Raw genomic sequence first — 26,852 nt, forward strand, 5'->3', positions numbered from 1 at the left:
ACAGCATGACCACTGCTGAGTGGTGTAGGTCAGCGCCCAGGAACCAAACCCGGGCTGCCAAAGCATAATGCACCAAACTTAACCACTAGGCCACCGGGGCTGGCCTCTAAGTAACTTTTTAACTGGTACACACTTTAAAATAATTTGCAAAGTAAGTTTTCTAAAGTATCTCTAATTGAGAGAGTATTTAGATTTACCTCAGAAGTGTATCTTTCAGTATTTAAGTCAAGGAACGAAAGCTGTCCTTTGTCAGGGTGCCCACAGCCCAGCCAAATGCTTGCATTCTTGCTGTTATGATTTGAGGCAACCATGCATTCAACAATCAAGTTTTTAGGTATTGTTATATGTCTCATCAGGCAGATTAACTCAGCTGAATTCAAAATGTCAAACACCTGAGAAAGTTTAAAAATAAAACCACACACAGCAAGTTAACACACGTCCTCTTGAAAGCTCATATTCTTATGTGTAATGTAGGACTAAATGTTAGAGCTCTGTCAAGAAAACCCTAAATCTGTTGGTTAAACTGTGACCCACCCAGAGCAACAAGATTAAGAAATCCAAACTATAGATAAAATTACATTAAAATAATACTTATTTTTAAAGTATGCATGATATATACTCTTTCATATGTATGGTATGTTTTGTAACTTCAAAGGAAAAGAAAATCTCAAAAGTGCCAACTGAACAGAAATTTAGCAGTCAGAAGCTATTCTTCATTGCATTTTATACTGCAGAGCCATATCATGCTGGCAATAAACACTTGGGCCAAGAGAACAGACCTTCTACAGCTGAAGGGAAAAGAAATTTTGAGCTCGGGCAACAAAATTCACAAATCACCTCTAGATTCTGTTTTTATACTTTTCCTTCAAACACTAAAGAGCTAGAGAGAGAGTGTGGAGCCACTGTAAGGAAAGAGAAACAGAAGTCAGGAAATTGGAATTAGGGCCCCATGACACAGCCACTTGCCTGCCACTCATGAAACCCCAAGAAAGTTCTTTATTCTCTCAGTGCCTCACCTGACAGAGGCAATGATTTTACCCACCTTGCCTAGTATATGCTGTATTTTAAAGATTAAATAGATATCAGAGTTTTTAAATACCGTCATGTACTTGAAAAAAACTCAAGGTTGTTATGTAATCTATAAAAAAGAAGTGAAACATAATTAAAAATGAAACCAAGAAAAAGCAAAATGATAATTAAGCTATGGAAAATTTCACTGTGATAAAATTTTTTTAAAAGTCTGTGTGATTAACACTGGTGATAACCAAAGTTAAAAAACAAGTAGGACAAGTAGCCAAGATGATTATATAATGTTTAATAAAGTCAGTATATAGGAACTCAGTTATTTTTGAGTAGGAAATTTAAAGTTGAACACAAATTTTTCAGTGAATTATGATACCACATCAAGAGTCCACAACATAAAGACAGCTCTTATTTTGATCTATTAAAATCTGTTTCAGTGTAAAACATGGTAAGAGCTCTGTTTATGGTAATATGGTAGAAAAGTTTATTTGGACAAACCTTCAAGCTAAAAACAACTTAAAATGGTGAAGAAATTCTTTTTGTAAATCTTAAAAAAATTTAACTCTTTAACTTTTTATCTCTTAAAAACATTAAAGATCTGACAACACCATAAGGAATTATCAGGCTGCAAGACTGATCCAAAGCACAACAGGGTTTTTCATAAAAGTTGATAAAATGAATTTAAAATTTATATGAAAAAAACTAAATTTAAGAATAGCTAAAGCATTCCTAGGGGAGAAAAACAAGAGGAGAAAGGAGGCTATTATAAAGCTACAGGAATTATGACAGGACAGCATTGGAGGAAGAGTAGATAAGTTGACCAGTGGAAGAGAACGTGTGTGAATATGGGTGTCTATCTAAGACAAATTACAGAGTAGAAATGGAAAAAAAAGATCAATGGGGAAAAAGGAAGAAACTATTTAATAGATGAAGCTTAAGAAAATGGTTAGCCATATAAAAAAAAGAAAACTGGATCCAGATTAAAATGTCCATCCCTGATGGATTAAGAACCCAAATGTCAAAGCAAAACTTTTAAACTTTTTTAAAGAAACCATAGGTTAATATTTTTGAGACTCTGGGAGAGATAAGGACTTCTTAAAATAGGACCCCAAAAGTAATAACCATAAAAAGAAGAATTGCTAAATTTATCTACATGAAAATTAAGAAATTCTGTTCATCAAAAGGTACTCTACAGGAAATAAAAAGGCAAACCACAAATTGGGAAAAGAAATTTGCAACAGATATAGCGAACAAAGGATTACTACACAATAAAGACTCTCTTTTTCTTATTTCATTTGCATGCAAATAACCCAGTAGAAAAATGGGAAAATAATGAACAAGCATTTCCCAGAAGAGGAGACATATATATGACCAATAAACACATAAGGAGATGTTCATCCTTACTAGTAATTAGGAAAATGTAAATCAATACACAAGACTGAACCTACATGGAAAAAATTAAGACGTTAGATAGTATCAAAATTTAGGGAGAAGATACAGAGAAATAGCTATCCTAGTATCAGGTGATGGAAATGTTAAGCTGGTACAACTTCTACAGAAAAAATCTGGATATTCACATATCCTAGGATTCTGCAATTCAACTCCTAGGTAAACACCATAAAGCAGTTCTCAGATAAGCTGCACCAGGAGACATGTACAACCATGCTCCTAGCAGCACTGTTTATAACAGCAAAAAACTGAAAGCAATACCAATACCCATCAACATGATCATAAGTAAATATATTGTGCATTCAAACAGCGGAATGGTCTAGCAGTGAAAATAACCAACAGCTATATTCAACAGCCTGAAGGAAACTTACAAAATACTGTTGGGAGAACCACCAAAAAACCTCACAATACTTTGTGATTATTATTCCATTTACATAAACTATGAATATAGGAAAACTAACTGGGTAGCAAAACCATAAAGAAAAGCAAAGCAAGGATTATGTAAAAAGTCAGGAAAGTGCCTACATCTATATGAAAACGAGAGAGATGCAATCAGGAAGAGGCATATGGGAGCTTCTGAGGTGTTGGCAGTGTTCTTTTTTTTTGTGCCTGGGGTGGTGTAAGATACAGGAGTTTTGCTTTCTACCTGTTTTAAACTGTGTGTGTTTATTTATATGTTTGATTATATACATGTGAAGACTATATATATGTGTGTGTGTGTGTATGTGTGTGTGTGCATACATATATGCATTTATTTTATGTTCTGTACAAAATATGCATAAATTTTGACTATAAGAATACCTGGGCAGAAGTAGGCCTTTCTTGAGGATTTTCTTTCAAACAGTTCTTAATTAACTTCTCAACCATAGGCCATGGGGCACAACCATATTCTCTAACTGGATCTAAAACATTCCAAAACATATGCTAGAACATTAGACAAATCAGAACAATTATTTTATTTCCTCTCAATGCATATAAAAGATCCAGACATTGCAAAGGAAAACATTGATCTCCATAATCCTAAATTTATTACGAATCTACTTCTCACAAAAGCTAATTTCATTAGCTTTATCTCTACTAGAGACATCAAAAGAGATTTCTTGATTTTTTATGGTATAAAAAAGAGAAACAAATACCAATCGAATAAAATAATAAATTTTCATTCCATTCCTGCATTTCAAATAGACTTTGAAAACACTTTTGTTCATATAATAACTGGACTTCTTTGGAAATACTTTTTATTTAACTATTCAGAGTAGGCAAGCATTTAATCGTCAGATCCCCACAGTAGGTTTGTGCACATTTGTTTCTTACAAGAGGAATGCCATTCTTCTGGTTGGTGTAAAATATAGATTTGGAAACTTGCACTGGATAGCTAACTGGTAAGATAAGGAGGGTGACCCAGATTGTGTCTGAAGTTTATCTAAAGGATAATAAATTTACTTTTGCTGAGAATCTTTAAAGGTTCCTTCAAAGGACATAGTTAAAGCTACATTCACTAAACCTGGCACATATTATACAGTCAAAAATATTTCTTAGGGGCTGGCCCCGTGGCCAAGTGGTTAAGTTTGAGTGTTCCGCTTCGGCAGCCCAGGGTTTTGATGGTTCGGATCCTGGGCGTGGACATGGAACCACTCATCAAGCCATGCTGAGGTGGCATCCCACATGCCACAACTAGAAGGACCCACAACTAAAATATATACAACTATGTACTGGGGGGATTTGAGAAGAAAAAGCAGGAAAAAAAAAGGAAGATTGGCAACAGTTGTTAGCTCAGGTGCCAATCTTAAAAATATATATATTTCTTAAATGAAAGGGAAAGCAGAAAATATGAGAAAAGCTAAATATATTTAAAAGAATACTTTGTAGTAGGAACTGAAGTAATAGTCAAGGAATGAATGACAAATTCCTAGAATTTCTTGAAAGCATGACAACCATTCAAAATGAGATTTGATCTCATTAAATACTCATTTACTAATTCTTATTAATATTTGCTGCTAAAAATTATCATTTAAATAATTCAAGCTTCCATTCCTGCATGTAAATTATTTCACTCCAAGAAAATGAAAACATTCCAGGCTCATAGGTATGTAGTAACTTTTCTTTTTTTTTTCCTGAAGAAGATTACCCCTAAGCTAACATCTGTTGCCAATATTCCTCTTTTTTTGCTCAAGGAAGATTAGCCCTGAGCTAACATCTGTGCCAATTTTCCTCTATTTTTGGTATGTGGGTTGCTGCCACAGCATGGCTGACAAGCGGTACAGGTCTGTGCCCAGGATCCAAACCTGTGAACCTGGGCCACCAAAGCAGAGCCCACTGAACTCAACCACTATGCCACAGGGCCAACCCCAGTAACTCTTTATGAGAACAGAAAACACTAAACCTGGAGTTCTAACAGCAATTTCCTTTTCTCAGTGTTCTTCTAAATATATACCAAATTCATCAACACTAATTTGAGATGTCAAAAAAAGGCCTAAAACTGCTATCTTACTCACGTGATTTTTATGAATTAGTCACAAGGATTTAAGAATATTCATGCACTAAACAAAAACTTATCAGCTATGAAATGAATTAAGTATACAACTACAGTTAAAGAACTTGGAAATGAAGCTGCTGATATTAAAAAAAAAATCTTTATTGAAGGTGAAATAAAACTTACCAGGTAATTTTCCTTGTATTGCCAATTCATCAAACTCATTTGGAAACTTCAAACCCTCTGCTATTCTGCCTCCAGTTGTCAAAATGTCATAGAGTAGTAAACCAAATGAATAAACATCAGCCTGTTGGTTATAAATAACATTTCCTCTAGCAACTTCAGGTGCACGAAACCCTGAAAGCAAACAGACATACGAATAAATATGCCCGGCACCAATGCCCCAACACCCCAGGAGGCCTATACTTAGGCATATAAGCTGAGGAAGAGTCAGAGAGAACCATGCTGAACCGCCCCGTCTTCTCAAATGGAGACACCTTAATCAAGCAATTAACAGCCCTGCCCCAGGACATTTCGCCTCAAGGTTGATCTTGATGAATAGTAAGGATAAACATTCAATAATAAATTATTAAGTAATGTTTCACAATTGAAGAAATAAAGCCCAATAGGGAAAAAAAAAGCAGTATCATTTTTCTCATGCCTAATAAGGGCAGTGTTTCAAACAAACAAGGGGTCAGGAAGGAGATTGCTAGACTTCACTCCAAGTCACTTCAACCTGGCTAAAATTCCAAAGCCTTCATTCACTATTTCGAGAACTTGCGACTCTGCCCCTTCTACCCAATAGAAAAATAAAAATAAAATCATGACTAAAACAAATAAAAGACCTCTCTCAGGGGTTGGTTCATGCCTAAAATTATTTTAAAGAGAAATAAAACCTTTCATTCCACAATAGAGATAAATCACTTTTAAGTTTTTCAGGAAAAAAAGAGTAATTTTAACATTATTCATAATAGTAAAAATATCAACCATCTAAATAATTCCAACCATAAAAGGAAATTGGTTAAATAATGTATACCATGCAGAAACTTAAAAATCATTTTTAAGATGACATGCTATAACATAAATGAAAAGAAAAATATAGGATATAATTCTGAATAGACAGAAAGTTTATCAAATATATAACAAAAATCAACAGAATTAATTTTCTTAACTGTGATAATGGTATTGTGATTATGTTTTTAAAAATCCTTATTCTAAGAAAACACATGCCAACATATTTAGGGACAACATAACATGATGTTACAACTTAGTTTCAAAAACTCATATTTATATACAAAGAGAGTGAGAGAGAAAAGAATAGTGTGGCAAAAATTAATAATAATGAATCTACATGAAGGGTACGTGGGTCTAGATTGTCCTATTCTTTCAGCTTTTATGTAGGCTTAAACATTTTCAAAGTAAAAAGTTGTTGAAAACGTGCATAATTAAAGACTACAAAGAAATACATCCAAATGTAACACGATTATTTCCATGTGCTGAAATTATGAGTAGCTTTTATTTTCTTTCTATACTTCCGAATTTCCTACAATGAACATAGATGATGGTTACAGTAGTTTAAATATACGTCAGGAAACTATAACAAAGAATGAATTCATGATCTTCAAGGAGTAAATGGACTGAATTTGGAAACTGTTGTTTGACAGAGCTTACCAGCAAAAGATGCAGCTCAGCAGTCCTTCACTAGACTGGAAGGACATGCAGAGTCAAAAGGATGGAGACGTCAAATTTGAGCATGATAACGCTTCTGTGCTAATTGTTAACATTTTGCCACATTAGTTCACAGTCTCTCTCTTTCTACAAACACACACACACAAACACACGCTCACTGTTACCATTTTTCACATTTGTATCTCTCTTTCTCCCTCTCTGTCTCTCTCTCTCTCACTCTGTCTCTCTCTATATATATATAGATAGATACATACATACATATACACACCATATATATAGCATATATAACGTATGTTATATGCCATATAACATTGTATATTATATACATAATATTTGACATATTATATTAAGTTGCAGATACAATATTTCAGCCCAAACGATACCATGCATTTCCTTAGAATAAGAACATTTTCCTACATAGCCATAATATGTCTCAAACCCTAAGCTAAAGAACTGTGTAAATAATTGACATAGTTCTAAAATAGATCCCTAATAAACTGTACATGTGACATAATGTAAACATATCACAATAGCTCCTAATTCATATTGCTATAGCATTTTACAGATACCTTCTTGAATATTTCATTTGCTATGCACAAGAGTCATCTGTGATAGGCAGATGAGGACTTTTCATTTTACAAATAATATAATCCTTTTACAAATATTATGCATTTTGGGGCCGGCCTGGTGGGGCAGCAGTTAAGTGCACATGTTCCACTTCTCGGCAGCCCGGGGTTCGCTGGTTCAGATCCCAGGTGCAGACACGGCACTGCTTGGCAAAAGCCATGCTGTGGGTAGGCATCGCACGTATAAAGTAGAGGAAGATGGGCATGGATGTTAGCTCAGGGCCAGTCTTCCTCAGCAAAAAGAGGAGGATTGTCAGTAGTTAGCTCAGGGCTAATCTTCCTCAAAAAAAAAAAATGTTATGTGTTTTCCTAAGGCCACACAGACAACAAATGGTAAAGTCAAGAGTACTTAAAAATAATAAGTTACCTGCACATTAGCTAGTTCATTAACAACATTTATGCAGACCTTTCTAGAATTTAAAAGGGATTTTTGAGGCTAATTTAAACCTTATCCAATTATTTATTATTCATTCAACACATTTATTGGGTATCTATTATATCAAGGACTATTCAAAGACTATTAAAACATTTGACATATTTTTCCTTGATGAATTTACTGTTAGCAACTTTAGGATTTGGAATCACAGGATCTTAGAGCAGGAAGAGACTTGAGGGCTCACTTAGTCTAAAATCTCATCTAATGCACACATCCTTTACAATAGTCTTACACCTCTAAGCATCAATTCACAAGTCTCAGAGCTGTGCAGAAGGTTAGAATGTTTTTTCACAATGAGTCAGGGGACACTATAAAATATAATTGTAAGGATATGGAAAGGAATATTTATTTCAAAATGGAAGTGGTTTTAGCCTTCTTGTCTTCTCCCTTTCAAAATAAATGTCTTCACTGACATGATCCCCAGCAGGAGAACATAATCCTTATTTATATATTGAGGGGGTATCTCAATTATAATATAATGCACTTCTAAATGCTTCTTGAAACTCATCCAGTGAATTTCTAGTTTCTTGATTGCACTAACAATTTCCTTTAAAGTTATCTATGGAGCAGTAGATGCCATTAGGAAAAATCTCCGTCAAATAATAAACATTGAAGGATGATACGATCATTATCCATCAAATGGGCCAGTCTAGATCAAATATGTTGTCACAGGTAGCAATAAAATGACATTTAATCAACAACACATGTATAATAACTTGAGATATATCTACAATCCATACATTTAAATACAAAAAGACATAAAATATTACTATAATTTGTTTCTCTGAAAAGGTTATCATATCCACTTGAAAATCATGAATTTCAAAAATGCTGAGTAAACAACAATTTAAATCAGATTGTCCGACAAAATTACACAACTAAAATATTCAATATTCTACCAAAACAGAAGGACACAACATTGACACTGCGTGGAGGACTTAGACCCAAATACGCAGGAGAGACGCATAAAGGCGGCATCAAAACAGTAGGGAGAAGACAGATTTTATAATAAATGATAACAGTATCAGTTGTTTGCTAAAGAAAAAACGAAGTAGCTACATTACTCCCTACACCTAATAAAATTTTGATGAACCGAAAGTGTGAATGTAGACTAGGTAGTAGTGAGAGTACTAAAGGAATATTCATAATTAAGTTGATAATATTGGGATAATAGTGGAATTCAAAATTCAATTCATAATCACCCTCTGTACCAAAGGTGGGGTGGTAGGGGCCCAAAGGCTGAGAGCTGAGGGAGATATATTGCCTTTAGGGAATTTAAAAATAGAAAGCAACTGCTTGCACTGGGGCAGATCACGCCTACCATCCCTGCCCTTCCTATATCTCGGACCACACATGTCAGGAAAATCAGATTCCAAAAGGTAAAAGAAGAGAAAATTTGTTTACCGAAAAACTTCAAACTTTGCAACAGCAAAATGCCATGCCCAAGTTTAAAAGACAAACCATAAACTGGAAACCATTTGTAACACACCAAAGAAAAAAGCCAACATTAACGAATGAATGTTACAAATGAATAAGAAAAAAAGTGGATTAAATGAGTAAAGACATGAAAATGTACAAAATATGAAAGAAAAAATATATGTCCCATACATCAAAGGTTGCTTGGCCTCAAATAATAAGCAAATAAACAAATGATTAAATATTTGAAAACTAAAAACATAAAATTATCACATTTTTAATTAATTAATTTGTGTGTATGTGAGGAAGATTGTCCCTGAGCTAACATTCGTACCAATCTTCCTCTATTTGCATGTGGGATGCCACCACAGCGTGGCTTAATGAGCAGTGCACAGCTCTGCACCTGGGATCCAAACCTGTGAACGCCGGGCCGCCGAAGCAGACACACGAACTCAACCGCTACGTCACCAGGCCAGCCACCAGATCATCACTTTTTGACTATCAACTTTATGAAGATTTAAAACACTAACAAACCCAGAATGGAAAACAGGTGCTCTAATTCAAGTATTGAGGGAATTTTAATTGACAAATCTTTCTAGAAGGCAATCAGTGTTTCAAAATTCAAAATAAGTATACCCAGCAATACCCTTCCTATGAATTTAATGTTTAAAAAATTAGTTCCATAAATGAAAAGTTTTTAATTTAGGAGTCTGTTAATTAAAGCACTTCCAACATATCAAAGACTTAGAAAAAACTTACATATACATCAAGATGTGGTTAAATAAATTACTGTATGTCCCAGAAATGAAATATTACGTAACTGTTAAAACTAATATTTGACATAAAAAGATGTCCATGAAATATTAAGTAGAAAAAGAAAACAAATCAAACAAGCAAAATTTACAATACAATATGTACATAAAAACTTAAGCACATCTAAATCGAGATATAGTCCTATCTCTATGTTAGCAGAGTACGAAGCATTATTTCCACTAATTTATTAGAAACACATCTACTGACCTGCTCAACAGCATTTGCTGCTTTCACCTCATGCCCTTACGTCTTGCAAATCAAATCTTACTTTAAAATGACTTGCCTGAGTTGCCTGATCATGGACTCAACTTCAAAACCCAAAATGGTTGCAGGGGCACTGAGGGTGTTAAGACCTAAGCCATCAACATAACGTTTGATTATCAATCCAACCATGAGAACATCCTCCAAGCCATGGTACATGTATCTTTATCACTGAGGACTTCCCGGGAACAGCGACTGCAAGTTCTTCAAAAACGTCTGCCATGTATTTAATTATATGTGTTACCCATAGTAGTTACAGGAAGAATAAACTTTCAAGCTGTTCAATGTATTCACCACTAAATTTAATTTGGGATAAAAATGAACACTTTTAATATTACCTGCCATTGGGAAAGGCTGGAAATAGGAACATTTCCCGCATCTTTACAAAGGGACAATACTGTCACATGATCTATGATCTGATACTGTGAATGATCTATGGTGCTCGTGCACCAAACAACCATAAGCATGGACACCCTATTTAGCATCGAGGGCCCTCAAAGACTAGAAATGTTAAAGGTTAACTGAAATCCTAAATGTACATTGTAGGACTAGGCTGTTCAAATAAGTCATTTATTTAAACATGTGTCACTTCTATTTCTAGCTAAGATGGAATAACAGGGGCTAGATTTACCATCCTGCATAATACAGTGAAATAAGCAGACAAAATATATGAAACACTGGATACCAGGAGCACAGGACAGTGATCCCTGAGAGAGAGCAAACAAATACGGTGAGTACTCAGTGTCTGGCAGAGGTCCAAGCCCACGGCACAGGGAAGGGGAACACGAACATGGGCCCCCCTAAGTTAGAAGACATAGCAGGGAGTCCTGGAAGGAAAGGCAGCTAGGAATGTGCCAGACATTGTGCTAAATATTTTATATGAATTTCTCATTTAATTTGCACAACAATCCCCTAGGATAGACACTATTCCTAGGTACTACTGCATAAGCAAGGAGAGAAGTTAGGTAATTTCTGCAGCCTCAGCTAGTAAGTGTAGAGCCAGGAATCAAACCCAGATAGTCTGACTCCACAGCCCATGTTGAATAGATTCCAGCCAGCCAACAGTTCACTCAGTCATATCTATCTCTGTATCTACAGAATCCTAGAATGCAGTGCCTGGAATGTGCACCGAGAAAGATCAATTTAAAATAATCGAGACCGCCTTTTTAAAAATTTGAATACACATCTGAACTCTATTCATATTTACACAATTTCATAATTTATAGCTTGTTAATATCACAGCTCATACTCTTAAAATCTAGAGTAAATGCTAATTATCTCGTTAAATTTTTTCTATAAATAACATTTTCCCCCGTTGTGAAACAGTACCAAATTCTGAGCTGCCCATCTTATAATCAATTCATACACACTATATATGATGTAGAGATAGGAACCTTTTGCTAACAAATGAGAATATTTTTCAATGACTTCCTATAACTTAGACATTAAATTATTTGGCATGACTTTAAAAGCACTTAATGAGCCAGAAAATCGTCACACTTTTTCAGAATCATTTGTGGTACTTAAAAAACTGCAGATGTTCTTGATCCTCATTCTAGACCAGTAAGTCTCAACCTTGGATGCACATTGGGATCACCTGGAGATCATTTAAGTAGCATCAATGTCAGGAGTCCACCGTAAACTAGTTAAATCAGAAACCCTGGGAGTCAGATCCTGGGACCCATATATTTGAAAGTCTTCCAGGAGCTGCTAACATGTAGCCAGATTAAGAGCCCCTGCTCCATACCTACTAAACAGAATTGTAAAGAACATAGGCCCAGTGGATACCTTTTTTTTTTAAGCTCTATATGTTATCTAATATACAGTCAGAATTGAAAAACACTTAACTAAATAATCCTCCATCGGCCACCTGTCACTTAGACCAGGCAGAATTTCTTGCAGTTATCTGAACAAGTCACTTTATACCTTAGTACCTTTTACCTGCAATGTCTCCTCCTGCTCTTTTATTATGTTTTTCTCAAGCCTCCAGCTTATCCTTTAAGACATAATTCCATAATCACCCTCCCTTTCACGGAAGTTCTGACGACTTACAGCTCAGCTAATCACTTGCTCCCTTGTGCTCTCTCTCTGCCTTGAACTAGATCTCCTGTTGAAACTGACACAATGCTTTATGATTGTTTGTTTACAGCACTATTTCTCCTGGCAGAATGTGTACTTCCGGAGGGCAAAATTTACACTTATTCATGCACATTCCCCAAATTCACCACTGGAGCAATGGCTAACATACTTGGGGCATCTGCAATATGCCAAACCCTTTTCTATGCTATTTATATGGACTACTTCATTTTACCCTTCCAACAACCCTGTGAGGTAGGCATTATATTTCTCACCACAATTTACAGAAATGAAAACCGAGCCCCAGAAAGCGAACCTTGAGGAACACCACATAGCTATTAAGTAGTAGCACCAGTTTGGTTTTTGGTAAGCGTTCAATAAATTATTGCCAAATGCATGAATGAATGAATAAAAAATAAGGATAATTTTCTCTTGGAGAATTATCATAACAATTACAATGTTAAAATAATTGGGAAAAAGTGATTCATTGTCTAAAAACTATTTTTAGAAATAATTTTTCAGGTAAGTCTTAACAAATGCAATGAGTAAATAAAAAAAGGTCCATAGATCAAAAATATAAGAAATTTATAAATTAGGTCTGATTATATATCACAAAATGCACAGAAGCATCTATTTTCTTTCTTTTTTACTTTCAGAGAAGTGTGAGTAGAGCATGTTTCATAATCTCTATCAGATGATAGTGAATAACTAGAGAATAAGATTTTTATTTACCCAAAGATTGTTACATTTCTATGGATGTTGGCAGAGTTGACACCATCAGTCAGCATCCATCTCAGTCAACAGTGCAACTGTCACAGGACCCAGAATTAACTGTCACTCCCAACAGGATACAATATAAATATATCCATTTGACTGAGTTAAAGGTGAAGCTCTCCAAGTTGCTTAAAGTTAAAAGTATTCATTTCATATTTATCTTTCAAAATGTAGACAGACACTGAACTGTGGTCCTTGCCAATAAGAGAAGTGTTTCTACCTTTGCGTTCCAGCTGCGATGGTAGCTGGCGGGGGGCTCTGCTCTCAGGCAGCTTGGGTTTGCATCTTGTACAATCCTATAGACATTGTTAATGGTCCCTAAGCTTTAGTTTCCTTATCTGTAGACCAGGAACAGTAATAGGACCTATGTCAGAGGGTCATAAGGATTAAATGAGATAATCAACCCGTGCTAAGGGCTAAGCATGAGGCTCTGTTTAACTCTAAAGGTGCCACAGAAAAGGTTTTTCCCCATTGCCGACTTCTCTGAGACATCAGTAACGAACCCACACTCACATGCACTCACAGGGTGAATGCACCACAGTAAGGTTTAATACAGAAATACACAAAAATTTAATAAATACGTGGTCTTTTGTTTCTCTAGAAGTTTTCAAGTTAAAAGTTATAACATTAACAGGAAGATCCATTAAAAGGAAAAGACAAGGAGATAGTTCAAATCATACAAAAGAGAATGATTTTCTTCTCAGACATAATTGCTTTGGAGAATGAAAAGTTTGGTGATGGTGATAGCAATGGTGACAGTTACCGTTATTTAAAATTTGAGGCAGAGTTTAAGACTGGGATGATTAGAAGTGCTCTGACAATAATAAATACAGTAATGATAAAGAGAAGATCTGGCATGTAGCAAGAAAAAAATGCATACAATATATTAAGCAGCCAAGGGGAAGTGGGGGCAGAATAGAAAGGATCAGGCTCCAGGTTTTTCTGCCATGATCTTTCTCCATATTTATGCTACCACACATTGATATAGGAGATTAAATGGGACTAGGAACAAGTATCTGGATTGACATGAAGAATCAGCTGGATACTGAACTTTATAGAAGATTTGACTGAAACCAGGAAGTCAGATACTTAACATGTGAAGGGCCATGAGTTTGAACAGAGCTGAACTGAGCTGGCTGGTAGCCCGCGGAGGGAGGTGGCAGGCTCGAGTCCCAGAGCAAAGTCAACAGGGACCAGAAAGATCTGCTGTCCACACAGGTGGACAAGGCTTCAAGAGCAGGATTTCCAGTCCATGAACAGAGTGACTGGGTTGGGGAATGAATGGGGAACCAAGTGCAGGCCTCAGTTGAGGGGCCCGACTACTTTCGTGTGACACAAGAGTAGCAAACAGGTCTTCCAAGTTAAGATCCCTGTTCTCTGCCCACATTTTCTAGGTGGGAGTATATAAGGCTGTGGAATTCCATCCTTTAAGATTATTCTTCCAAACCTGTACTTGACAACACTTGCTATTTGTGGCCCTGTCATTTTGCTTTGTTTATTTTGGCTGTTTAACAACTAAGACTGAATATATATAAACCTCTTAAAGTACATGTTAGAGTTGCATGTGATCTAGGAGAAAGACCATAGAATTTAAAGCCAAATAGCTCTGGATTCAATTCTCATTTAGATTGAGTTCCTATCTTGGCCACTTCCTGCGTGACTGTGCAAATTACATAGTCTTGCTGAGCCTCAGCTTCCTCGTTTTACAGATGAGAAGAAAAAAGCTAACTTTCCGCCCTGGCACGAGGATAAGACACTGTGTGTCTAATGTATCTGGCACTGAGCCTGGTACACAACAGATACTCAAGAGATCATATTTTATTATTACCGAACAACCCAGAAACACTCGTAGCCAGAATACATACTTTGAAATGTTTACGAGAATGCACATTCTGCTTCCAACATGCAGCTATGTAAAACAAAAGAGAGGATATGTATTCGGAGCAAAAATAAAACCAGGCATTGGAAGCTGGGGTCATTTGCTTTACTAAGTACACAAGTCGTGGGTGGGTGGGCAGGAAACAAGCGAGGATCTTTTGCCCAGTCAGATATTCTCTATAGAGTATTTTCTTCTGACTTAGGCATGTATTTTAACTGAGCTGCAATCATCAAAATGATGTAAAGCCACCTGTAACTTTATTTACAAATAATTACCTATCTAAGACTTTTCTAAAGATAGAGCTGTCCTTCCCCAAATTGATGCCAATCCCTCAATTTTCTATTCCCACTCAAACTGAAATCTGAAAGACAAGATGTCTGTACAGATCACTTGCCCTATGACTGTTTCTTACTAATCAGAACCTGAGATTCTGATGAACCTGAGACTAGAAGAAGAGGAACGGGAGCTGAGAAAGGGAGGGAGGATTCCGTGGGGTAGACATAATATGGAAAGAACATGTCTGAACATAAGACCATGAAAACACAAGAGCACAGGAAATGGATTTTCACTGGTAGAAAGTCAGTTAACGGTAGAAGTAATAGGATTATTAGAACAGGCATGACCAAAAAAAGTTGGGATAACCCTAAAAAGCAACATTAAAAATCTAAGGCAAGAAAATGATGCCAGTGATTTCTGGAGACCATAGATATAATGGTATCCAGACTGGGTATGTTTCACATTAGATTGTAACCATGAGACATCTTGCTATACAGGGCCAAATAGAGAAGCTACGTTATTTGTTTTACTATTTAAGTATAATTAGGAAGAAAGAAATCCCAAGTGCAATGTTTAAAGGTTTAAACTCCAACGTATAAGAAGAAAAAAGTATGCTTGTATCAGGAACCGTGCAACCAAGAACTCCAGGCCCAAGGCCCTTCTCTGAAACTCTAAGAGCCAGAAGTATTTAGGAGTTTATACTTTTTCATATTTAAGAAAGTTAATGATGCATGTAACATAATTACATAAACTCTCAGCAGGGTCAGGGCCAGCACCTTGTACTCAAACATGTTTAAATGTATATACTGGTCACAATTATTCACACAATAAACATCACAACAATGTGATTGGCTACAGTGTTCTCTTGATTCTCCTGAACTCACAACTGAAGACACTGATTATCCATCTTGAAGAGAGAATTATCAAGTAAACCTTACCACCTACCTGGTGTGCCTTCTGATGTTTTTATCCCCATTCTACAGCAGTACTGAGCAATGCCGTAGTCCGCAATCTTGGCAATGATGGCAGCATTGGGATACAGGGTGAAAAGCAGCACGTTGTGGGGCTTCAAATCACGGTAAATAATCATGGCCGAGTGGAGGTATCTGTCAGAAAATGCACAGGCCATCTTACTAAAATGTAATTACAATATTATAATTTCTGCCATGATTTCCTTAAATATGTATGTCCATTATGCAAAACATCAAAAATTCTGTACTAAGTTTGACATTCAAAGTTAAGACATATTGTAGACGGAGATCAAAACATTCAAGTCCAATATCACAAAGCAAACTTATGCTTTTAAAAAAACAAAAACAAAATAGGTCCATCTTGATAAGTGAGCGATTTAAACTTTAAGGCACAACCACTTCAAACAAAGTACAATTTGGGGGGACTTTTCTTTCATAAACCTTAATAACTACTTAAAAGGAATTCTGAATTCCCTCAATGACCATATGAATATTTTAATTAGTTTAAAATGTAAAAAGGTCAAATAAGAATTGATAGGATTTTGTTGTGACTCTCATTTATTTAATAGTTTTGATTTTCTTAAAACCATATCGAAGTTTACCTCAGCTTTTTAAAGTCTCTCTATTCCATGTCTCTCCTGATATTTATTTTTTGTGACTAAAATGCTTCCTAATTCTTTGGAAAATATTTTCTACTTTTTCAATAATAAATCAAAATATCAGACTTTTCTAGCTATCAATATTGTACCCTGCTGGAAGATGTAGTTCACTTGAAACCCAATTCTATTATAAATTAAGGTTAACAAAGAACATTTTGGATGGTGAGTTGAAATGAATAAAACACTGTCTTGGGGAAGGGGATGTTGGATGACGTTAAAGTCTTCAGAGACTGATCCGTTCAATCAAAAGAACTAGAAGGGGACATTGCAGGTAAAGAATAAAAACTAGTTAATACAAAAAAAAACAAAATAAAGTTTTAGTCTCAACCAGGTCGTGCCCATTCTGGACACACGGCCAGAGGGCTACTACTGTGCCACAACCACTAGTCACTCTATTACTCCCTTTCCTAACACACCCATAAAAATTCACATTTTCCCCAACTCTGTCTTCCTTGCCTCCATGATGCCAGATTTGCTCTCCACGTGATCTCACAGGTATCTCACGACCAACCTTTAAAGAACAATTTTTCACAGGACTTAATGGACGTAAATTTAAATCCTTTGTTTGTTTGTGGCTTTTGGTTCTAGTTCACATTCTATTAACAAATATTTACTCCATTACCTATTACCAATCACATGCTAGAGGCATAGGGACAAGTGGCAGCAATACCCTGAACTTTCCATTGCAGGAGAGCCTAGAGTATATGTATCATTTAATTGTATCAACTAATGCAGTAGACGCTTCTTTCTCTTCCAGGATGTAGTTAGGACATTTGACATTAGGCCTATTCATTTCTGTACACATATTTTTGGCTGAAAATAAGATAAATGTACTAATGAAGTTGACCTTAACAATAAGTAATGGGCTTGAAAGAAAAATTTACTAAGGGCTTACTGAAAGGCCATTAGCTTCTCTTGCCCTGCTGCAGAGAAAAGCTGGGAGATTAAGAAGAAAAAAGTTAAAGCCAAGTGATGCATAACTGAATAGCATCTAAATCCTTTCTAAAGCACGCCTCTATCAAAATATTTATAGAATACAGACTCTCTCAGAAGACTTCCCAAAGTTGAAAGAAAAATAGTTAAACTTAATTTGAAATAATGTCAGTGGGAGGGAGAGATTATCTGGGTTAGTTAAAATGTTAAATTATAGAAATTAATCTTAAAAAGTGTAGTTTTAATAGCTTTTAAAAGAACAGCAAAAGAACTTTTGAAATATTAACAAGTGCAGATCTTGCCTTCCTGAAAATAATTCAGTCATAATTTATGCATTATGTGACAATAACTACTGTCAAATATTTTATTAAAATAAACTGGCCTATACTCAGTCATTCTTTGTGATTAGCATCAGTATTGCCAAGAAACTCCTTTCTTTATAATTTAAAGTAAACCTTATCTCATCCTAAATAGAATTATTCTAAAAATAGAACGTATTAATTCATTTAACAAATATGGATTGGGCATCTATGAGGGCCAGTCACCAGGGAATATAAAGCCATCTTTGCATCTCTGTTCTTGAGAGGTCACCATCTAGGAGAGACAGGTGCTCAAATAAGGTTGCAGAGATGTGGTAAGCACCTGATGCTACGGAAGCCAGAGGAAGAAAAGCACAAAGGCAAAGATAGCAAAGCAGGTTCTCCCACTAGCTCGTAAGTTTTCAACCTGAGAAGAGCAATCAATATAATGTCTACCTTTCCCTCTTCAGCACTTAACAAAGTCCTGCATGGAGCAGACTCAAGAAACATGTGTTAGAGAGGCCAGCTCTTCCTGGGGCCGTTGAACTTCATTGTGGAGATGGTATGTCAGCAAATTCTAGGGGAAAATGAGTCCTCTCGGCCAAAAAATTGTGGGAAGAGACGAAAGAAAAATGCAAAGAGAGACATGGTTGTCAATGAAAAGTCAAGACCTTCACCATGAACACCGGGTATTGGCAGTGGAGTGGCAGGAGGCTGGAGCCGCAGACAAGAGGCATACATAAAGAGTTTTGATGCTATTCATGGAGTTTGAATGTATTTGCAGAAAATTGGGTACTACCAGGGAATTTCAAGCATAACTAGATTTTTATTTTAGAAGAAATATTCTGACTCCCTGGAGGTACTGGACCGAGGCAGCAGTAGTGACATAAAAATAAATAAATAAAAAGATAATGTAAAACAGTCAAGGACCTGGTGGACAAATGGATACTTACTTTTTGGGGAAGGGGGCTGGTCTGGATGTGATACAAGGACCTTCATCGGTAAATGGGAGATAAAAGAGAAATAACAGATTCATGGTGGGAGGAAGTAGCAGAGACAGTAAATTCAATTTTGAAAATCTCGAAGCATAGAAACTTATGAGAAATACAGGTGACTTCCTAGGTAGTTGAGAATTACAATAAAGAACTCAAAGAAACGCACTGAATTAGAGATGCAAGCTAATAGTTGAACACAAGACTATGGAAGAGAGAATATGTAATGTGAAGAAAGTTCCTGAATGTCACTCGAAACAGCTCTGTCATTTAAGGGACGCAAAAGAAGTGCAATTTTATTGTCTCTTTCTACTTCTGTAGTTACAGCTCTATGCTAAAATATATTTGGGAAGACAAATCTTTTTTTTCTTTTTTAAGATTTTCTTTTTCCTTTTTCCCTCCAAAGCCCCCAGGTACATAGTTGTATATTCTTAGTTGTGGGTCCTCCTAGTTGCATGTGGGATGCCACCTCAGCATAGCTTGATGAGCAGTGCCATGTCCACGCCCACGATTTGAACCGGCGAAACCCTGGGTCACCGCAGCGGAGCGCGTGAACTTAACCACTCGCCGTGGGGCCGGCCCCGGGAAGAGTTTTCAATGCTGAGTTTTTAAAACATACTTAGTGCTGGTAGAAAATTGACAGCTACTGAAACCTACCAGCCTCTTGTGGCACAAGAGCCGGAAAGGTGCCTTGGCATTATGTTGAGAACAAATCAGTTAAATTATAGGAAAATATGCTGAGACTTCATTTAGTTCATCAAAAATTGCTGGATTTACTATTTAAAGTAAGATATCAAAGAACCAGATAAGTTACATGAGAGACAAGATCTTAGAAATGTTGGTGAGTAAAAAAATAGCAATTCCTCATTTTATAAATGAGCACTCTGGGGATTATGTGAAAGAATTAGGGAAAAACTAGGACCTAGAGTTGGCTAAATTAAGGAAAGTGACTGAGACAGCTTTGAAACATACGAGACATAAATGCACTTTATCTAGATTAATCTAATACAAGGTTCCCCCTGGTGTTTAAAAACTGACACATCAACCCAAACCCAAATCTTTGTATTCCTGTTTAATTTAATAATCTGTGTGTTTTCCAGTAGTTTCTGGACTCTTTCAGGAACAGGATTCTACTTATTTTATGTATATATTATAATCTCTATTATATTCTCTACGCACTAGTAATAATTATATCCTGCTGGTTTGGCTTTGTTTGTGAGCAGTGTTTGTTTTCCTTACTGTCACTTTATTTACATTTCTGGATACTGCCCAAAGGGAATAGACACAGTATTTCAGAAGGGAAGGAAGAGAAGGAAATTTGCATTCACTGCATGGCTACTATGGCTGGGCACTGTTTTCTGCCCATCTTCCTTTCTCCCTTCTCCCTACTGCCCACACATATGCCTGAGGGCCCACTGTTCTCAGTGCTGGAGATGCGTCAGTGAATGAGATGAAAAGTCCCTGCTATCATGGCTCCTGGAGTCCAGTGGCAAAGACAGATAATAAAGAAATTTTTTTAATGAAAACATAAAGAATACCATTTAGCAATAAGTGCTATAAGTGCCAAAGAGACATAAGGTATTCAGGGACATCCTCTCAGAGAAGGGACCTGAACGAAATAAGAAGCGTGCCAAGAGGATATCTAGAGGTCAGGCATTCCTGGCCAAGGGAAGAGCTTCTATAAAGCCTCTGGCATATTCAAGAAACCCCTGGGAGGTGAGTGGCTGAGTACGGGGGCTAGAAAGTGAGGTAGGAGAGAGTTAATAACAGGAGAAAGCCTTGATCTGACTTCCATGTTACAAAAACCACTCTGTGTGGTTTTGTGTGCTGTGTGAAGAACAAGCTCCAGGGGGAAAGGTGAAAGCGGGGAGACCAGTGAGGCAAGGAGAGACGACAGTGGCTTCAGCTGTGGTAGGGAGAGAAGCTGTGAGAGGTAGCTGCATTAAGATATATTTTGACAGCAGAGCTGGAAATATTTGCTGAAGGATTAGATGCGGGATGTGAGAAAGGAAGGAACGAATGATGAATCCAAGAGGAAAGAACTGGGTGACTGGAGATGGGGAGCAGTGGAGGAGGAGGAAACGGAGAGTTTAATTTGAGATTTCTTCAATTACTACAAAAGACCTTAAAATGTTTTGCAATAAGTATCAGCCACAGTTTACAGACTATAAAAAGAAGAGAGTCGGAGAAATAAAATCGCAGTGACTAAGCGTGTGGAGCAGTGATTTACCCCAGTCCGGTTGTCTCCAAAGACCATGGTCTCCCCACTATGCTGTGCTGCCTCTCAAGGCTCCATGTAGCTGCCATCGGGCCACAGGGTTGGGTGTGCCTCGGAGACACACTACAGTCCTGCAGAACCACCCGACTCACATCACTGTCGTCCCCTTCAGAAATATGGACGAATCCTTCCTTATTAGAATTACCCATGATAACTGACATTTCGCTTGATACTCTGAAGCCTAACCTCTATTTTTTTATGGGCGGGAGGTCAATACAGGGTTAAGATCATGGGATCTGGAGCAGGACTCTTGGCTTCAAACTCCACTACTACTAGCCATGGGGTTCCACATGGTCTTCCTCCTCTAATTTTATCAAATTTTAAAATTTCATCAGAGAAATGGTAATTTTTCACCCATACTGTTTGTGAAATATTACTGGGACACCAAGTTACTGGGAAGTGCTGTTCTCAGAGCCTGAGAGCAAGTTTGGGCTAATACTTGTCATACACAGAATGGAAAACAATGTGACCTAATTAATTACCTCAAGCCATCAGCCACATGGAGTGCGATCCTGTGCTGCAGGGTTCTGGTGAGACTGGCCTTGTCTTGCTGAAGCAGGCGATCCAGGGACCCTTTGGAGGCCAACTCCATGACCAACATTCGAGGACGAATCCCAGCCGCCAGCAAAGATATTAAGCTGGGGTGGTGGAGATGGCAAAGCACCACCAGCTCCTGCAAAAGTCCAATCATTTCAGAGTGACACCACATCGGCTGTTACCCAAGTGTCTCCTTCCTTAAACACATCAACTCTTCGAGCATGGTTTTCTCTGGGTGATGAGACTATAGCAATCTTTCTGTTTCTTTGAGATTTTTTGTATTTTCCATATTTTCAGGAATAAACAGCTGATTCTGAAACTATATTTCGAATTAAAATTTTAACTTCTCTTTTCCCTTCTGCTCTACTTCTGTCAGAATATCTAATGCAGGAGCAGTACACACATTATGGTCACAGTGACAGGTCACGGCGATCTTATCTACTGAACCATAGTTAGCCACAGCATCCTTCTGGGCCCAGGATTCTCAGTGGCTACTACTGATCAACTATAACTGGGCTGTGAAATACAATCTGCTATCCTTTCTGGTTTAAGGACTAGAAATAACATTACTGAGAGTAATGTCTAAGACAGAAATATACAGTACCACCCTCTCCTGAAAACTCTCTACTGACTTCCCATTTCTCTTAGATTAAAATCCCATGTATTTACACAGCCTTCACGGCCTGACCTAATCTGGCCCCAGCCCCCGCCTCAGACCCCATCTCCTCTCTCTCTCCTCTTCATTCACCACCCCTCCACCACCCAGCTCCTTCCTTCCAGCCACAGGGTCTCTGTCCTTGCTGATCCCTCTGCCTAGAAATCCCTTCACCCTTCACATAGCTGAAGGCTTCTTGCCATACAGATCTTAGCTCAAATACTACCACGTCCTCAGAGGGACCTCCTTGGACCCTTTACTAAAGCAATTCCCAGCTGCAACAATCTCTCTCCAATCCAAGAAGTCAGAGACACCATTTTAGCTTGAACAGAGAGGTCTCCATTCTGATAGAATCCCTTTCCTAGACTACATCAGATGAGACTTTACTTTCTCCTTTGTGATATTGCTGTTTATTAATTCCATATACACTTTATTCTGTATATTTCACTTTATTCTGCAATGGTAATTTAGCTGAAATTTCTAGCTTATGGGATATTAAATTGATTCATGTTTTAAACTGTGATTTCTGCAGAAGCTTTGCTTCTTAACAACTAGCTTCAAAGATGAGAAACATCAGTGCCAACCGCATTTACCAGGAAACTGAAGTGTGCAGAATTCTGCAAGCTGAAGAAGAAAGGCTGAATACCCTGAGAGAGGATTTTCCAAGAACAAAAGCTTCAGACTGCAATCATATTTCCTTAGTAGATAAAAATCTTTCTTTCTTCTATGTCCGATAAGTTCAGTTGGTTAAAACTGATGAAAGGAAGTCAAGTTAGGTCTGTTTTCTTTCATAGGCACAGACAGAAGCCTGATCCAAATTTTCTCTCCCAGAAAGCAGCTCACTAATTGCAAAAAGAAGGGAGCAAGAAAGTGTAACAGCTCGGCCCCAATTCATGACCACCGGTAGAAAGATCTTCAAAATGCAGCACCTAACACTGAAGTGTTTTCCTTTCCTTTCCTTTTTTTTTTTTTTAAGAAGAAGCACATTATGCACTCTCTACTGTTTCTATTTCTTCTACCATTTCCTTGTTTCACCTACCTGCCTATACACTAATCCATCCTGTACATTTTTAGTATTCTGATTTCCAACAAGCTTCCTGAGCACATTACCTAAAACTAGAAACATATTGAAGACTAATGACCAAGGTTGAAAAATAAATTTATACAACAAATTGCCTACAGATTGAAACAGACTGGGCCCAGATTTTGTTCACAGACTTGCTTCTATATACAAAATGTTTGTTAGCTTATTCCTAGAGCAACAGTGTAACTTTTGGTACAAATAATCAAAATTACTCCAGGATATTTTGCAAAGATCTGATATTATTTTCATTATTCAGAGTAACTAATATATTGTAACTGTGGGGTTCTTTTCATTTATACAAGTTATTTAGATTCAGATTTAGACACAAATTATTTTTTTGTAATAAATCAAAGGAAAAAGTAGGGCTGAATAGGGGTTGGCCCAGTGGCATAGTGACTAAGTTCACATGTTCCACTTCAACAGCCCTGGCACAGACCTACACACACTGCTCATCAAGCCATGCTGTGGTGGCACCCCACATACAAAACAGAGGAAGACTGGCACAGATGTTAGTGCAGTGACAATCTTCCTCAAGCAAAAAGAGGAACATTGGCAACAGACGTTAGCTCAGGGCCAATCTTCCTCACCAAAAGAAAAACAAAAACAAGTAGGACTGAACAGATTGAAAAATACAGTTGAGTTCTGGTGTAAGACTGCATCATTCACACTGGATTTTACCTCTCCTCTCACCCTGTCTCTCTCTCTCATACTTACTGCCAGGAAAGACTCAGAAAAAAGCAATCAATCCCCTCAATTACTCAAAACAAAAGAGGGTACTGGAATGACCACTGTTGGTTATGCATTCAACATCCATCTACCCTTCTTTCTTCCTAAGGGTGTTTGATTTTTGCTCAGGCATCCAACCCTCACCCATGCAAGGCCATGAGCCATAGGGGGAACTGACCCCAACCCCAGCCTCAGCGAAAGGTGGGAACATTCTAACACCATCCTCATTACCATAGTGATTGGGTCAGCAAGACAGGCCTGACCCAACCAGAATATAGCGCTGCCCTGCACGTAAGTGCTTGTTGAGAAAAGAACATGTGACTTAATTGAGGCTGAGAGAAGTCTTTAATGGGCTACTGTGGTAGGACTTTGGTTCCTTTGGAATACAAGACTGCAAAAGAGGTACCCTCTTTACTCCCGTACTTGTGGTATGTAACTGTGAAGCCTAGAACAAGAATTCTCAGAAAACTGTCTTTTCTTTGTTTCTCAACAGGAGAAACAAAACAAACCCTTTTTCTCCATAAAGAAAGGACAAATGGGCTTTTATAATTAAACACAAGTAATCTTTTAGGGGAAATGTGGTCATCCTTTTGCATTTTCACAAATGCAGGCAAAACAAGAGTTCCAGGAAATTTACAATGTATGATTTAATGTGATAATAGTCTTGGATTTCTTACTTGTCTTAACAGTCTAAGCGAGGTATGTTTATTAAAAATCTTCACAGCCACTTCTTCTCCTTCGTAGGCTGCTCGATAAACTGAGCCAAAACTGCCATCACCTTTTGAAAAGAAAGTACAAAGCACTTAAGTTAATCTTTTCAAGTAGAATAACTAAATAAATTATACGCGTTGTAATTATATCTGCTGTATACTTGAAGAGAAATCTGACCCACTTATTTCACTGAATCAATCCCTTTAATGCTTCCTCTTCCTTCTTCTACTCCATGAACTAAAATGTACCTAAAGATTCTATCCCTAGGCTTCCTGTCTTCCATCTGCACCCTCCCCACTCAATGACCTCATCCACTCCCTACCTTCACCTATCCCTATATGTAGAGAATTTTCACATTTCCTTTTCTAGCCACAAGCTACCTCCTGAATTTTTCCTAGATTTATAACATTGTGTTGGAGACTTCCACTGGCATCCTCCTCCAAATCGCAATCACATTCCAGTAAAAGCCACATTCATCATCATTGCTCCAAACTAATTCTTATTCCACCTTCCATATATCTGATAAAAACAAAAGAAAATTCTTTTTGAGGTCATTCTGGAGTCAAAACTGAAACATATCTTAGCTCTTTGCCCAGGCCTAGCCCCACAGCTAATCGGTAGTCGACTTTCCTGCCTCACTCATGTCCGTGCCTCCCTTTCCATTTCCACTACCCCCAGACCTATTTGGAGCCCTAGGTGCTTTCTGTGTGGGCCTCCTGAGTTCATTACCTCTGAGTCACTCTATCTCGCCCGCAAAATTAATTTCCCTATAATTACACGTTGATTGTGTCACTCTAGCTCAAAAAAATTATTCTATATTGTCTACTAAATAGAATCCAAAACAAGTTCCATATTCATCCCTGTGGCCCTGAGTTCCCTTTCCAGTTCTCTTCTTGGTCTACTTCTCATTCTCTAGGCCCTGGTCCAGTAGTTCTCCTCCCAGTTTTGGCTGCACAGTCTATCTAAGGAGCTTTTTAAAAATACGAATGTCTTAGTCTGCTCTCAAAGATTCTGACCCACTACGTCCCAGGAGGTACTGGCCATTAGGACATTTTTTTTCTTCTAATTCCCCAGGTAATAGTAATGAACAACGAACGACAAGAACAACTGTTCTAGACAAACTAGAATAGTCAGTTTCCTGAGTATGCTTTGTATCTTCACTCCTCCATACCCTGTTATGCTGTTACTTAAAGAGTAATGCTACCCCATCATTTCATCCTCTGGAGTGCTTATCAGGTCCATAAAGCACAAGACATATTGAGAAACCCAGGCCTGAGAAATGGACCATGATCCATCCCATAGACTATTACTCTTCACTGACACATAGTATATCCTTATTGTACAGTATTTATGGTTCCCATATATCACTTTGAAATACACTCACTTAATGGATATAAGTGAATGAACCCAGAAAAATCTACAAGACAATATAACAATGTTAAAACTTGTTATTTCTAAGTGGTGAAATTATGCATCTATGGAAAGTTTAGATATTTTGTATATTTTTATATTTGTAATAATTGTATATTTTAAAATCTCTATAAGAAGTATATATAAGCATACATTATTTTATGCTCAGAAAAAATTTATATTAAAAATAAAAATAAATTATTCATTTGAGTATATGTCATATTTTGACTAGATCACAAACATGTTAAAAGTATTATCTGTGTCTTATCAGTCTCAGTATCCTCTCATCCCTTCTCACCAGTACTCAATAAATATTCAACTTTTAAAGCCATTAGTTAATATTGTTGGTATTGAGAGAGTTTCAGGGGGAACTGAGGGTTATGTGAACAGTTAAGTATTGGAATCA

General features: G+C 37.2%; 1 protein-coding gene across 8 annotated transcripts in view; it reads right to left on the reverse strand.

Moving 5' to 3' along the window:
* The window catches only part of LRRK2 (leucine rich repeat kinase 2), a 139,941-nt gene that overhangs the window by 19,715 nt on the left and 93,374 nt on the right, over window positions 1–26,852 (reverse strand). For 7 of the 8 annotated variants that reach the window (XM_046671874.1, XM_046671884.1, XM_046671892.1 and 4 more), the window contains 6 exons: window positions 25,003–25,103; window positions 21,806–21,996; window positions 16,137–16,297; window positions 5,132–5,302; window positions 3,274–3,374; window positions 198–392 (listed from right to left, as the gene is read on the reverse strand). In XM_046671874.1, coding sequence (XP_046527830.1) covers window positions 198–392; window positions 3,274–3,374; window positions 5,132–5,302; window positions 16,137–16,297; window positions 21,806–21,996; window positions 25,003–25,103 — 920 coding nt within the window. Of the gene's footprint in view, window positions 1–197; window positions 393–837; window positions 903–3,273; window positions 3,375–5,131; window positions 5,303–16,136; window positions 16,298–21,805; window positions 21,997–25,002; window positions 25,104–26,852 lie in introns of those variants that run through there. The other variant, XM_046671900.1, reaches the window with a different exon arrangement.

This window comes from Equus quagga, chromosome 1 (genome assembly GCF_021613505.1).
Source record: "Equus quagga isolate Etosha38 chromosome 1, UCLA_HA_Equagga_1.0, whole genome shotgun sequence".
Lineage (NCBI taxonomy): Eukaryota > Metazoa > Chordata > Mammalia > Perissodactyla > Equidae > Equus > Equus quagga.